The sequence below is a fragment of the Dermacentor silvarum genome, chromosome 3, assembly GCF_013339745.2.
Source record: "Dermacentor silvarum isolate Dsil-2018 chromosome 3, BIME_Dsil_1.4, whole genome shotgun sequence".
Taxonomy (NCBI): Eukaryota; Metazoa; Arthropoda; class Arachnida; order Ixodida; family Ixodidae; genus Dermacentor; species Dermacentor silvarum.
The window spans coordinates 229,161,937-229,176,274 of NC_051156.1; the positions used below are offsets into that span (position 1 = coordinate 229,161,937).

Genomic DNA, 14,338 nt, shown 5'->3' on the forward strand with positions numbered 1-14,338 from the left:
TGTCATTTTTGCGCGAGCAGCAACCGGAAGCACCTTCTCCACTGCGACGGAATGCGAAGCGAGCGCACGTGTGCGTGCGTGCGAGCGTGTGTGAAGCGGGCCTGCATCCCTCGACCGGGCGCGACCTTTCCCCCTCCCTTCATATAAACCTGATCCTGCTGCTTGTTGCAGCTGGCCTAGCCCGCCAAGCCGGCACTCTCCTTTTCCAGTTGATGTTGCCGACGCGCTGGTACACGCTGTGACACACCACACTCGATGAGCGCGGACATGCGCTGTCAAACGCTGGCGGCGTGTGGAATTAGCGCCGCTGGAGAAGCGAGCGAAGTGACCTTCGTGCTGTTGTCTATCGCTTCAACGCAAACTGAGAGCCGAGAACACACATCACGCACAAAGCTACGAGCCGCCGACGCACCTACACTGCTAGACTCTGCCCCAACGCAGATCGCTTTCAAGATACGGCCCGCGCAGTACGCAGTTGATGCCAGAGTACAGTACAACGCCGCCCGCTATCTCTCCCCCTTCGCTCCCTCGCCGGTACCTCGAGTGCAACGGAAGAAGGCGCTTCCTCCCTGCTTTTCTTGCTGCGCGCGAGATTTAGGCGCGGTCGTCGGCTCCCCTCGCACGTGTTCACCCGCACATACAGCATACGGCACGCGGCGACTGCGTTATCGCCCTTGGACTTTATACGGAATATCTATGAGCCAATTATCAATTTTAGGGCCACAACGCGTCATAGACACCATCTTTATGTAGCAAATACGGATCTCAAGGGCCATACTTTTGCTGGTGGAAACAGAAAATACGTCATAGTTGTCGCCCCCGGCTCTTTGGGCGGCCAATGCCATCGTCAAGCCACCAAGCCAAGCGACATGAAAAGTCAAAATGGCCGCTCGGGCTGGCGTGGGGTGGCAGTTAGCAAAGTATGAGGCGGGAACGGTCCCACAGTTGCGACACAACAGCGGGGTTACCAATGCATTGGGTTCTATGGGAGCTGTGCCGGGACTGGCCGAAAACGACGTAACAGCCGGAAAAACGCAGCCCCCGGGAACGTAACAGCGGGGTTCTACTGTAACACTATACGACGCTACGACGCCATCGTAACGCTTGCTCTTCGTTTCCGATACCTCGCGCTTGTGCGAAATGACACGCGTCCACACATCCGGTACCTGGTGTGACATTCCAAGGATGAGTGCTTCGACGAAAACGGAAAACGGGTGCGCGTTACAATTGAGGGCGCTTTAGAATTGAGTAAATACGGTAAGCGTTTCTTTTTCGAATTTTCGTGCCGAACCTGCATATAACGAAATCCTCTTTATAACGAAGTTTTTCGAGAATTTGTCAATTTCGTTATATCCAGGTTTAACTGTACACTTGCAGAGGGAAGTCTGCGCTGTATGATAACTAATAAATAGGCTTACCTCGTTGCGTGTAGAAGTCACGCAAACAAGGTCACTCACGGGTTGCAGCGGGTATATCCGTAGGGGCAGGTCAGGTGTAGAGAGGTCAGAGAGGCCTGGGGGTCTCTCGGTCGCGCTCTTTTATACCTTGTTACTTTTTTGCGAGGGGAATGTCCTCCTCTCCCGTTGGATACTTTCCCTCTTCCCGCGCGTTTACGCGCGGCACAAGAGGCGAGCGAGAACCGGGAGAGCGCAAAGTGCCTCTCTCTCGTGTCCGCTCGGCTCCCGCTGCGCGCGCTATGCGCATGTGACGACGAGCGTACGCGGGAGAAGGTGTCCGCCCGGCTCCCGCCGCGTGCGCTAGGTATGTGCGCATGCGACGACAAGCGTACGTGGGAAAGATGGCGGCGTGTGCTCCCCCCAAAGTTAAAGCAGGGTTCGCCTCTCAACGCGAGTGCGGTTAGGCAGCAGATTGTCTGATGCCATGGTGGTCATTCAACCCCTGGATCCACCCATTAAATTGATTGAACTCATCATGGTCTAAAAGAGTACCAAGGCACCTGGCTTTCTGTTGGAGCATGGGGCCACTTGCTGAAAAGTTTTGAGCCCTCACTTATCGGAACGATTTGAAAAGTGCCGCATCAACGTCCTCGTACTTTGACGCCCAAATTTTCTTACGTGAAAGCGAAGAAGAATCTTGATGAAGCTGCTGCTGCACCTTCTCCTGGTTCTTTTAACTAGACAACACGGTACTTTGCCGCCACTGACACTTTCTTCATCTCGCTTTTGACGTCCTTTATCACACTCCTTGGTTTCCAGTGATACAGGAAGCCACTTTCTGACGCCGCTTGGAGACAGAGATGACATGCCGACAGACGGCTAAAAACACAACGCGTTGCACACCAAACGCAACAAAGGGACTGGTGAGGCGACGACGACAACCATACACACACACAGCAGCCACGATGACCGCATTCTTGCTACCCCGCATGCCCGAATTGGACGCTGCCTCTGTGACGTACGCACCTGCCCCTCCGCTCGCTGTTTTTTTGCTTTCCCTCTCGCCGCTGGTCTCCGCAGCCTCCGGGTGTACTTACTCCGATGATACATGGCCAGACTGCTCTCTCCTCGCGTGCCCAGCGTGGGCACGGAGAGTCCAGTCTGACCATGGCTGATAAACGAGAACGAAGCCACACTCAATGCATGGGTTCGATGGTCGTGCCCTTCAGAAAACCACGCTATAACTGGTATTTTGCATTGCACGCCTACGCATTAAGTGGTCTATCTATACATTGAGTTTTATGGGAGGAATACCAGTGGTCAGTAAAACCCGCGTTAAAACCGGTCCTGCGCTATATGCGGTTCCGTTATAAGTGGTATGCACTGTATTTACAAAATTCCACTGTACACGGCCTTTTACATTGTGTATGAGCACCAATGTAGTTCTCCGGAAATTGTCTGCCAGGAAAACTTGCTAAATCTATCGGCACCATAAAAACAAAGTATGCAAAGCCCCAAGAAATGTATAGGCTGTACAACGACGCACCTGGTTGTGGAGGTGATTATCTCATCACCGTGCTTGTTTACAGTGCGGGTGGTGGTGGCTGTCAGCTGAGACTGCTCCTTGGTCTGCTTCTCAATCTCTGCAATCTGTTGCCGCTGAGCTGATGGGGCTGAGATCTCCATGCCGAGGATGATGTCACGAATCTCGGATTGTGTCAATGAGGCCACATTTACGCTGCAAAGAGCAATATTCATGAGGGTTTGCACAATAATACTACTAAAATCAAGCCAAAATATAGTGAGATCGGGCACAGCAACTATGGTCTATAATGAACATGTGAAACTTATGGCGAATTCAGGCAAATCGCACCGGGGCGCCTTGGGGCTACGACGATAGGATGAAACGGCGCACTGGTGTGATTTGCTGAATTTGCCATTATTTAGCTATATTCATGCAAAATTATATGTTTCAAGGCCAATTTGGCTTCTTCAAGGGTAGCTCTGCTGTATTGTTCTGTACTTCAACAAAGTCATGAGCATCACAACAGGGTTTAAGCAATGATTACTTGTGATGCAAGTAACCACACCTTGACCACACCTTGAAGAACATATAGTTTCAGTGACCACATTTACATAGGGCATGTGTGTTAAACCTCTACTGAAAGCAATGTCCGCATCATGATGCTTTTGCTTTTACAAGACAAAAATATTTTGCAATTAGGGTTGTGCGAATACTCGAATATCACTCAATTGAATCAAATAGAGAACGTTCGAATAATGCAATTCGCAAATTGAATATGTACCATTCTATGTTTTGAATATTTGGTACAGTTGGTGAAACACCCGTAGTGGCTGATGCCTTAACGAGCGAACATTTGACGGTGCACGGTCTCAGTCAATACAAGGTTTGTTGGCCAGCAGGACCGATTGAAATGATAACATGTGGACAGATGGAACAGATCCAAAAGCAGTGCACATTCTGGAAAGCACAAATCTTGTGCAAAGATCGGGCTGATTAGCCGCCAGAAGGCTTGCAGGTCGTACTGGATACAAGTGTTCACAGACACATACTCACGCAGTTCAGAGCTTTCCGACGACACGCGAGTTTACGCGCACAGACAAATTTCGTACGCATGCCCGAGGACCCATACACTGCCACAACAGCCACCAGTCAAACCCGTACAGGCCATTAGACCTAATCGGCGCTGCTTCGTTGGGCGCTGGTGACTAAAATTACGACGGTTTCATACAGAATCAACGCAGATCTGTTCACAGAGGTCGCACAACACACGAAAAGCAGACAAACCGCTTCGCCAACGAAAGCGATTGTACAGTATGACTATTGTTCACAGTTGCCATCTTTATGAAACAACACATGGCGGCCCCTCATTCTGAACGCCTTTTCTAAATGCACATCGGTCTCTCTTCATAGCTTCAAGCGACCCATCACAAGACTAGCTTTAGGTTTACATGGCAGGTGCTAAAGTGTCACGTGACTAGTGCACTGATTGTGTGCATGAACGGCACATGGATACAGAGAGGGGGGATGCCTCGCACTAATTTGGCGTGGCCCTCCCGATTTTAGAACCTTTGATAGGGGGCAAATGATGCTGAACACAATGAAAAGGCCCCTGCTCTTCATTGTTGGCGCGACCATGAATCGACCCACACAGCACCAATGATGGGTATGCGTGAAGTGGTGATCCTATGCAATAGAAGATTGCCATAGAATAGAGGCCTACTGTTAAAATGAAAATCTGATAACATATTCAGTACAACATAACTTCACTACTTCTTCAGCTTCAGAGGGCAAACCTCATTTGATACTAGTCACCAGACGTTCTATTGTTTAAAACAATTTTCCAGACCTTCATACATAACTAAGCTATAATCAATGCTGGCATGCTAATTTGGTGCTCCCTTTAAAGGGGTCCTGAAGCACCCTCAGGTTTGGTGAAAAAACAGTCTGCGGAAAGCGTACTCTGTTGTGAACATCCCAACCAAATTTTGCAGTCTTGAGCACCGTGTGGAGCTCGCAAGTGGAGGGCAAAGTCACCTTCTTTAAACACTCTCTTTCCAACGAAAAGAGAAAATAGAAGAAACCTTCTCCTCACTTTTTTGTGGCTGCTATATTTCGTCATATAGCAGATTCCCATATGCGGCTGCTGTTGGCCAATAGCTGACGTCAATCAAGAAGGGTATATGGATTAGTGCTCTTTTTCCTACTGCTACTGCGTATATTTGTTGACCGTTTAATATACAGGCTGAAGTCAGTCAAAATCTGCATTTTGAATTTCGATAGAACTGACGTACTTTTGGAAGGATGACTATTGTGCTATCCCTGACTACTGTCTGGTAGCGCTCGGCTGTGCCCGCCCTCGCAGGAATTAAGCTTTGGCCACACTGCTTATGAGTGTCGTAACCGTCGGGTCTAGCTAATTTCCATTAGTTTTGAACACTCTGCTAGCCTTGAATCCCAGGAAACTTAAGGGCAGACCAGACGTATGTTTGCCAGCGCGCACCCACTCCTGACCGCTCCTGGCTAGATGCCTTGGCAGGCTTCCCTTCGTATTGAGCTAGTGCGAAAAATGCGCAATTTTGATGTAGCTACTACTTGTTCACAAGCTGGTGCAGGGCAAAGCTGGTCTGCACCAAAGAGCAGATGAGTGCAAGCGTGCCCTCCAGCCCTGTCGTGCACATAGTTAGCCACTACATGTAGTCGCACGTAGCTAAGTTTGCAGCGTAGAGCGCAATTGTTTTCAAATTCAAATTTGCTTTTTCCGTTCCCTGATAATTGGAAAATTTTCCGGCCCCATCAGTGTAAGAAAAATTCATTAGTGGCTGTACTTATTTGCTTGAAAGGTCGAATTTCAATATAAGGAAATACCGATATAATGAAGCAAATTACTGATTATGGCGACTGTTATATCGAGGTTGTTGTATTAAGGTTCGACTGCACGCAAGTTTTGCATTGCAGTGTGGCATATTTTCGTACATTCTTTTGTAATGGCCGCACTCCTAAATTCACACTAGTTTGCTTGATGGACCGCTGTTGAGCGCGGCAATGTTGGACTGTGCATTTATACAGGAGCTAGTGCACTAGGCCTAAGCCGAGCATACCTGAGTGTCGGCCACATTTTTGAAATGTCTTTTCTGCCACTCGCAGTGCAACGTCATGAAAATGGGGGTGTCACATGCTAAAGTATCTGTTGCATGCAAAACATCTTCACTATTTTGGGGTGTGGGAGATTAAAAGTGCAGTGGGGTTGAGCACCCTGGTAGGAAAGTGAGAAAACTATCATGCTATGCACGTGTCATGTGCCTGCGTGCATGCGAAGGAAACAAGCCCTGTGGGGCAGGGCAGGAGCTAGCTCAAACAGAACTGCTACACACTGCATAACAACTTGGGATTCTGCAGCATGCCACCTCTCACGTGGTCACACGAACACTCACTTGTTCTTTTTGCCATAGTCAGCCAGGATGAGGTCCTTAAGCTGCACTTCAACCTTGATCCACTCGTCGTCAGTGAGGGTGGGCCATATGTGGTGCGGCTCAGTGATAGTGGTCTTATCGGGCTTGAGGATCACCTTGGTGCGCTCATTGTTGACGTGAAGGGCACGCAGGATGAGTATGAGACGTGAGAAAGCCGTGTAGGAGGAGATGGTCTTGAGCCAATCGTCGTACAAGTTGAACAGCACCATCTGTGGCTCGGTGGCCTTCAGGATCAGGTCCCCAAACTTCTCCACCTTGAGGCACGCCTGGAAGGGCAGCTGCAGCTCACTGCCCTTGATGACAATGTTGGGGAAGTCCAACAGGTGCACTTCCAGCGGGTCCAGCATACCCTTGCGAGTCACAATGATTTGCTTGGGTTGTTCTTCCACAGGCAGTGACCGGATAAGGGCAGCCACTTCTTCTGCTGTCTTCCATTTGGCCAGCTGTGGTGCAAAACAGCATTAGAGGACAAGATAACACTGTGCGTCCAGCAGTAATGACATCACCACTATTTTTGCTCCCACCACAATCATGCAGGTTTAAATTGTCAGATAGGCAAAAAAATTGTACCAGCAGGAGAAGAAGGGGAACGAGGGGCCAGATTTTTGTTAATCACTATAGCTAACAGACAATAAAACCAAGGAAAGCATAGGGAAATCTCTTGTTTTATTTCAAACGTAGGAATGATAAATTAAAATAAAATGAAAGTGGACAAGAAAACAACTTGCTGCAGGTGGGATCCGAACCCACACCTCGGCATTAAGCATGCGATGCTCTTACCAATTCAGCTACTGCAGCGCCGTTTTCCCATACACTTTCTTGCGTGTTTTTCGTGTACAGTAAAAGCTCGATGATACGATCACGGCTAATACGAATTTCCGGATACAAATTTTTCTGTGGTCCCGGCCGAGCCCCATTACTTTGCAACGTGCTAGAGAACGGTTGTTACGAATCGATTTTCAGGCCTGCGTCCGTTGATACGAATAAACGCCGCCCCACTAACGGCCGCGAAAGAGAACGGCGCGCAGTCACGCGCTTTCTTCCGTTATCTTTTGGTGCGGAGGCGCGGACGCGACGCCGGACAGCGCGACTGGGCACGAAGAGTTTGAAGCGGTGGCGCTTTTGTACTTTTCCTCCTTTTCGGCGGCCGCACATCGGACGGAGTGGCTGCTGTGCTTCGGGCCGCGTTCTTTGTGTTTGCGCCATTTTACCTAGGTAGTAGCAGAGAGCTATGTCTACCGAGATAGGATTGTCTACCGAGATAGAAGGACATTAGAGACTTTTTCTTCAAGAAATAAATGCTTTTTACGTACATGTGCCTAAGTAAGTTCACCTCTGACTCTTTAATTTAGCTACAGACGAATCTTGTTAATTCGAACATACCGCGCACCGACAATGCTCTTAGCAGCGCGCCAAATCTCACGGCGGCGCCTCCGACCGACACCGCCATAGAGCAAAAGCTCAGGAGAGTCCCCTCAATGCCGCGCGCGAAGGAACGAAAAAAAAAAATAAAAAAGAACCCGCGGCGGAAATTTCACCCTCTATCAAATTGCAAGGTCGCCGTTTCTGCATCGCGCCGGAACAAGCGTGTACGTGCCGTGCCGACTAGAGTGTTCGAGACAACTGTATTTTAGCACACACCAGTGCCGACGTCTCAGCCACGCGAATAAAATGGCAGTGAACCATTCGCCTCTATTTTCTAGTCACATGTTGACCTTGCATGCTGCGGCAGCAGCGCAGAGGGAAGCAGCGGCGGAGGCGCAGTCGGGCCAACGAAACTGCTCACGCCCGCAAACGCTCGCTTCCCGATAACGGCAGAAAACGAAACTTCAGGGAGCGGCTAAAATAAGCTGGCGCCAGCACGGCGGCGGGCGCGCACGGAGTCGAAGGTGAGAGAGCTACGAGGGAGTTGAGAGGGAGGGCGAGGGGAGCCACCGAAGCGGCGGAGTTGACGGGGCCAAATCCGCTTCCCTGCAGCCCTCCTCCCTCACCTTCGACGGTCTCCGCGCGGCGCACCCGTGTGCCGGCGCCGCCCGCTCCCTGAAGCTTCGTTTTGTGCCGTTATCGGGAAGTGACCGTTAGCTGGTGGGCAGTTTCGTGGCCCGCGCTTGCTATGCGCTTGCGCGCCGCGATATTTCACGACTCGCACCGTTCGTGCATCGTGCTATGGTGCACGAATACTTCAAAAATACGTCCTTTTAATACGAACAAATTTTCGGGCCCCTTCGAGTTCGAATTATCGAGATTCGACTGTAGTTTTAATTGTGTTTCGATGATACGAATTTCGGCTAACACGAATATTTTTCGTCACCCCGTGAGATTCGTATCATCGAGCTTTCACTGTACCAGGTTTAGCCTAGGGAGTGTTCGGGCCCATTTGTTCCCTTTCTCAATCATACATAAACATACAGTAGAATCCGATTGATATGTTCCACGCTGTTAAGTTTTCCCGGCTGCGACGTCACTTTTTTGCAGTCCCGACCTAAATCCCGTTGACTCCCATGTATTGTGTTCCCATTTGATACTTCGCCATTTTTTAAAGTTATCGCATCTTATGTTGCGTTTGAACTGAGCAGTCGCATAAATTTAGAGATGCACAGGAATATTTGCTCTCATTCGTTGCAACAAGTGGCCAGGACATTGCAACAGGCTACGAGTACGTTGCAATAAGTCACTGGGCCTCTCCGATTACCAGTCAACAGTCACTGACTGCTTAGAAGTGCTTTCAATTTTGCTCGGACAGCTTGTAAGCTCCACCAATTAGTACGAGAGTTCTCAGAAGCGCATTCGGGATTTTTCAAGGACCGAAAGTTCCTCACTGGCCGCGGCCTGTCGGAGCTGTCAGCAGATTTTCACTTCGACCAGCACACGCAGCTAGCAGACGACGGCTCTCTGAAAAAGATGCGTGTGGCATCTACCACAGCGTTGTGAAAGATGCAGTGCGCTTCTGCCTACTTAATGTGTTCCAGACAGCAAATACTGTGTGCTTAGCTATCACGTCTGTTACAACAGTGCTTTCTGTGCCATCATTTGAGCTTTTCATGAGCCATGTAACTGCTGCTGTTTAACCCTCGTGTTCTTTAAGCAAACAAGCACAGCGATATCATGCACACATGCTTGCTTGCTTGATGTGTTTCGCGAAACCTGTCACATCACTGCTGTGTGTAGTTCTCTGAGAAGGTGGATCTTGCCTTCCAGTAGAGTGAAACTGGTGTGCGAGGAAACATACGAGGCGTGTTCAAAAAGAAACCGAACTTTTAAAATAGCGCGCTAACCGGCAGAGGGAGCGTGCTGCAGCTACTGAGCACATGTAGCGGCAGGTTAAGACAACCAACTGCCATTTGCCGCGTTGTGCTCTGAGCGTTAGTTGGCGAGCTACAGCCGCTGAAGTAAGCACATCAATAAGCTGTTCTTCGGATTGGTGCCAAAGTGACAATGGAGGAATTGGAAGAACAGCGTGTGCGTGTGAAGTTCTGCTAGAAACTTTGGAAAACTGTTATGATGTTCTTAAGAAAGTTTTCTTCGTCATTGGCTGCGGCGAGCAGTTCCTGGCCGATTTCAACACGGGTCTGCTTCTGTTCGTCAGTCAACAAACGCGGCACGAATTTTGCACTGACACGACGCATTCCAAGTTTGTCACTCAAAATTTCATGACATAATCCTACACTGATACCCACTTCGTCAGCGACTTCTCGAACAGTCAAACGACGAATTCCACGAATCACAGTTCGAACTCTCTCGACGCGGTCATCATCTGTTGGATGTGAAAGGTCATCCAGGCTTGGGATCGTCACCGACCGACATTCTTACCTCTTCAAAACACTTGAAACAATTAGCACTGCGTGCGACTCATACAGTCCTCCCCGTATGCTTGGCTAAGCAACTGAAATGTCTCTGTGAAAGTCAAGTTTGTAGCAGAACTTCACACACACACGCTATTCTTCCAATTCCTTCATTGGCACTTTAGCACCAATCCGAAGAACAGCTTGTTCATGTGCCCACGTCAGCGGCTGTGGCTCGCCAACTAACGATCACAGCGGAACGCGGCAAATGGCAGTTTGTTGTCTAAACCTGCCGCTACATGCACTCAGTAGCCGCAGCATGCTCCCTCTGCTGGTTGGCGCGGTATTTAAAAAGTTCGGTTTCTTTTTGAAGACTTGCCGATCAGCATGAAGCCATGCCGATCAACGGAAAAGGCAGGCTTTGTGCTCCAGGACGAAACTTATATGGGTGAAACAAGCACGGTGAAAGCCGCTGACATTATCGAACTCTGTGAGCACGTCGCTACCGATGATGAAATAAGTGGTGCTTCGATGGAGGAGTTTCTGAGTGCAGATAGTAATGCCTCGTTGAGCGAAGAGATCGCCGACGGGGCGATTGTTGTCGTGAAAGACAGCGGCGTTGTGCGACGAGATTGACAATGGCTCGTTTTTGACACCGACCCCGATGTTCAACCGAAGTGCAATGTCGTCCATTGAATCGCTCATTGATTTCATGCATACTAAATTATAGTCGCCAGTGTTTGCGCACCAGCTGGATGAAAGCAAGTGCAGATTTCTGACTATTTCGGTGCGCCTAACGATTGAGACACTATTTAGAGGTACAAATGAACATTTTATTTTTCACAGCCTACTTCCTACAATGTTGTTTTTTTTTGTCGCAAGCGGCAAATTTGGTTTTGGGACTGCAAAGGTATCCTCGGCATTTTTTTTTTAACGGCAGTCCAGATATAGCGATGATTGATTACAAAGATCATATTTTTCTTTCTTCTTAATATCATTATAAGTGGACTGCACTGTACCACAAATGTTTGGCTAGAAGCGACAAAGGCAGCAGATATTTTCCGGTAGGGGCAAGCAAAAAGTATGAATTAACCATATTACTGCAATGGCGCAGTTTGAATTAAGCAGCTTTAAAATACATTGAAAACATCGCGGGCCAACCAAAAATTTGAAATTTGTTTCAATTAACCGAAAGTCTGAATTATCGCGAGTCTACTGTGGGTGTAATATCCGCGAGTGCTTTTTGTGTGAATGGCGATGCGGCACAATCGTGATTTCGTTTGTGTTCATCTAGAAATTTCACTTCAATTCCGCACGCAATGAGTTAGCTTACACTGGTTAAGTGACACGAAGAGAGAGAGCGCAATGTAAACTGCGCTATAACTGCACTTTACGAACACGTCTATGCCATCAGGCTGCGATATTCCCCAATGCAAGATTTGGAGTTGCATACGCAACGTGGCCTCCGAGACTGCCTGTATCTTTGAGGCCATGCAAATGAATCCACTGAGGGGTAGTGATGGGCTACCTACAAGCAGATGGCATTTTCGGCTGAAAGCTCAGACTACCTCGGACAGACCCCAGCAGCTGGGCCACGTGACTGTGACGTGCCCTTCTGTTGGAGTTAGACGACCGGAAGTCGCAGACAGTTTGTGGACAGTTTGGGACTGCATAATCAAAGAAGCAAGATGCTGTACAAACATATCGGGAAATCACAGTGCAGAGAGTGGCTGGCGAAGCACTCGAGGAGGTGTATTGATTAAAACCTATTGAGAATCCCACACACAGGGCCAAATCATATCCGCTGGGCATTTTGCCAACGGTCTCATATGCATTGCATATTCACCAGTTATTAGTTAGCTTCGCCACAACAGGGCCGTGTTATGTGGTGAAACATACGCAAAATATTTCGGTGAAGCATATCAAGAGTGGAAAGGGTGCCGCTGTCACGGAACATCATACTACATGTCTATTAATTATACACGGCCATCCCGAGTCACAGTACAAGCGCCGACATGTCAAATTTAAGCTTTACTGGCAACCATTCAGAGCTGTTTCTGACATTGCTGTGGCGATTTGAGGGCTTCCTCATTGTTACATTTTCCAGTGGTGGAACAGGGAAAAGGTCTTTTACAGTAGTTCTTGTAGCAGAAAAAAATGTGCGTTTGTAGCAGACCTGTAGCCCGCGAATACAGTAGCTGACCGATTTACCGGACCTCGCAGAGACCGAAAAATAGTTCTAAAAAGTGAACAGTCCAAAAAACTTGTTCACCCAAAACAATAAAATTTATTTGGCTGACAGCGGCGTAAAAAAAAATCTCTACTAATGCCCTGCCTCATACTACGATTGGACGCAATCAGGGGACGTAGTCTGAAACGATCCACTTTGGCGATAGTGTGGATCGTTTCAGAATACGTCCCCAGATTTGCTTGGATTTGTGCAACAGTGACGTCTCTGCATACAGACAAGAGCTTCCCCGCAATGGCGATCTCCGTTGCTGGAGACCGCCAAGGAAATAGAAGAAACGAGCCACGTTGCTTCGCACCACTTGGCTCTTGCGATGGCACAGGAGGTGGTGTCGATCACAGAAATACGAAGCCGCACAAACAAAAAGATGCTACGTCTCCAAGACACACCTGCTCTGTGGACACACCACGTGCAAAATAGCAACCGAAACTTGGAAAAAAAAAAAAAGGAAAAAAAAAAAAATCTGGTTTAAGTGATTACGACGATAGTGCTGACCAGGGGAAACAAAAAATAAACTAAGAAGTAGTGCCGTACCCTGGAGCGTTTTGTCAGCCAAAAAAGAGCAGGCATGGCCTCCGTGACGGGAGAATGTCGCACGCTCTCCATTGAAAGCGTGCGCCTCCCAATCTTGAAGGCTATAGAGTGGGCCACTGAAAGCCAAGCCTGGCCAAGCCAGTGGAAAATCCAACATGGCAGCCTCTAAGATGGAATTACAGTGTACTAGAATAGGGGCAGTGTGCTCACTGCCATATCCCTGCGCCGCGTCGCCGCGGCGCACTCAGTGTCGCCTGCTCCGGCGCCCGCCAGAGGCGCTGCCGCCAGTTTCTCCTGAAAACTTCCCTCGCTTGGTATGGAGTACGTTCTGTCAGATCGCGACGTTGACCGTTCTCCCTCAAGGGCTGCAGAAGATAGCGCCAACTTTTCCTTTCTGAAAACTAACCACATAATGTCGACGTTGTCGGCTCTCGACTGCAAGTCCCGCCGGCGTTTTCAGCAGTATCCTCTCTGCTTGCTCTCTGCTTGACGCTTTACTCAATGTGCACTCTTAGTGAGTGGGAATGGCTAGCCGCCGTCGAAAATACTGCTTTGAACCCGAGTGCAGATCTGCCTACAGTCGTGTGAAAGATGCACCAAAGGCGTCTTTGCTCAGCGTTCCACGTGATGAAGAACGGCGAAAGGAATGGGAGAGGAACCTCAACCGCGCAGATAAGACACTGGAGGAATCTTGCGAGTCTGTGATTTACACTTCGAACCGCGATTCATAATTAGGGACCTGTGCACCTTATAAATATAGAATGCAAAGAGGTGTGAATTCCTCGTGACAATTGCCACTGCTATCAGAAAACGCTGTTCCCACGATTCTTCCGAATTTACCACAGTACGTGACGAAGACGACACCTAAGCCCAGGAACAAAAGGAAATGGTGTGAAAGGGACCAAGCAACCGCGAAGAAAAGCCGAAGCGCACTATACAGTAGCTATTCGGAATTTTCACCGGCTGCTCCCGTCTCTTCCGGCATCATTCTTTACTTCGTTGTAAATAAACATTGTTAATTATTGCAGAAATGTACACCCGTGAGCAAAAGTATACGGACCAGGGATTGCGCGATAAAGCTGATTTTTTTCAACTGAGCTTTTTCGGCGACCCTGTGGTCTGTATACTTTTGTTCACCGGTGTACCTGGTATTTTCATCCTGTCGATTTCATGTCGCATTAACGTTACGAAAGATGTAATACATAAATAACCAGCTAACCAGCTTAAATTGTGCAGCAGTGATACCTAAATATTTAATTTCGTGAATAGATGGGGCAATGTGAAAATGTCTAAGGCGCTGCACGCCTTACCTGCGAAAAAAAAAAAAAAAAAAACTCGAAGTGGTGGTTAAATTCGGCGCGGTGGTGCTGGAAACGCGGATG

General features: G+C 48.7%; 1 protein-coding gene across 1 annotated transcript in view; it reads right to left on the minus strand.

Annotated features, from left to right (window-relative positions):
• The window catches only part of LOC119446842 (pre-mRNA-processing-splicing factor 8), a 253,265-nt gene that overhangs the window by 17,006 nt on the left and 221,921 nt on the right, over positions 1-14,338 (minus strand). The window contains exons 31-32 of the mRNA XM_037711405.2: positions 6,354-6,835; positions 2,944-3,135 (exon numbers count right to left, since the gene is read on the minus strand). Coding sequence (XP_037567333.1) covers positions 2,944-3,135; positions 6,354-6,835 — 674 coding nt within the window. The remainder of the gene's footprint in view (positions 1-2,943; positions 3,136-6,353; positions 6,836-14,338) is intronic.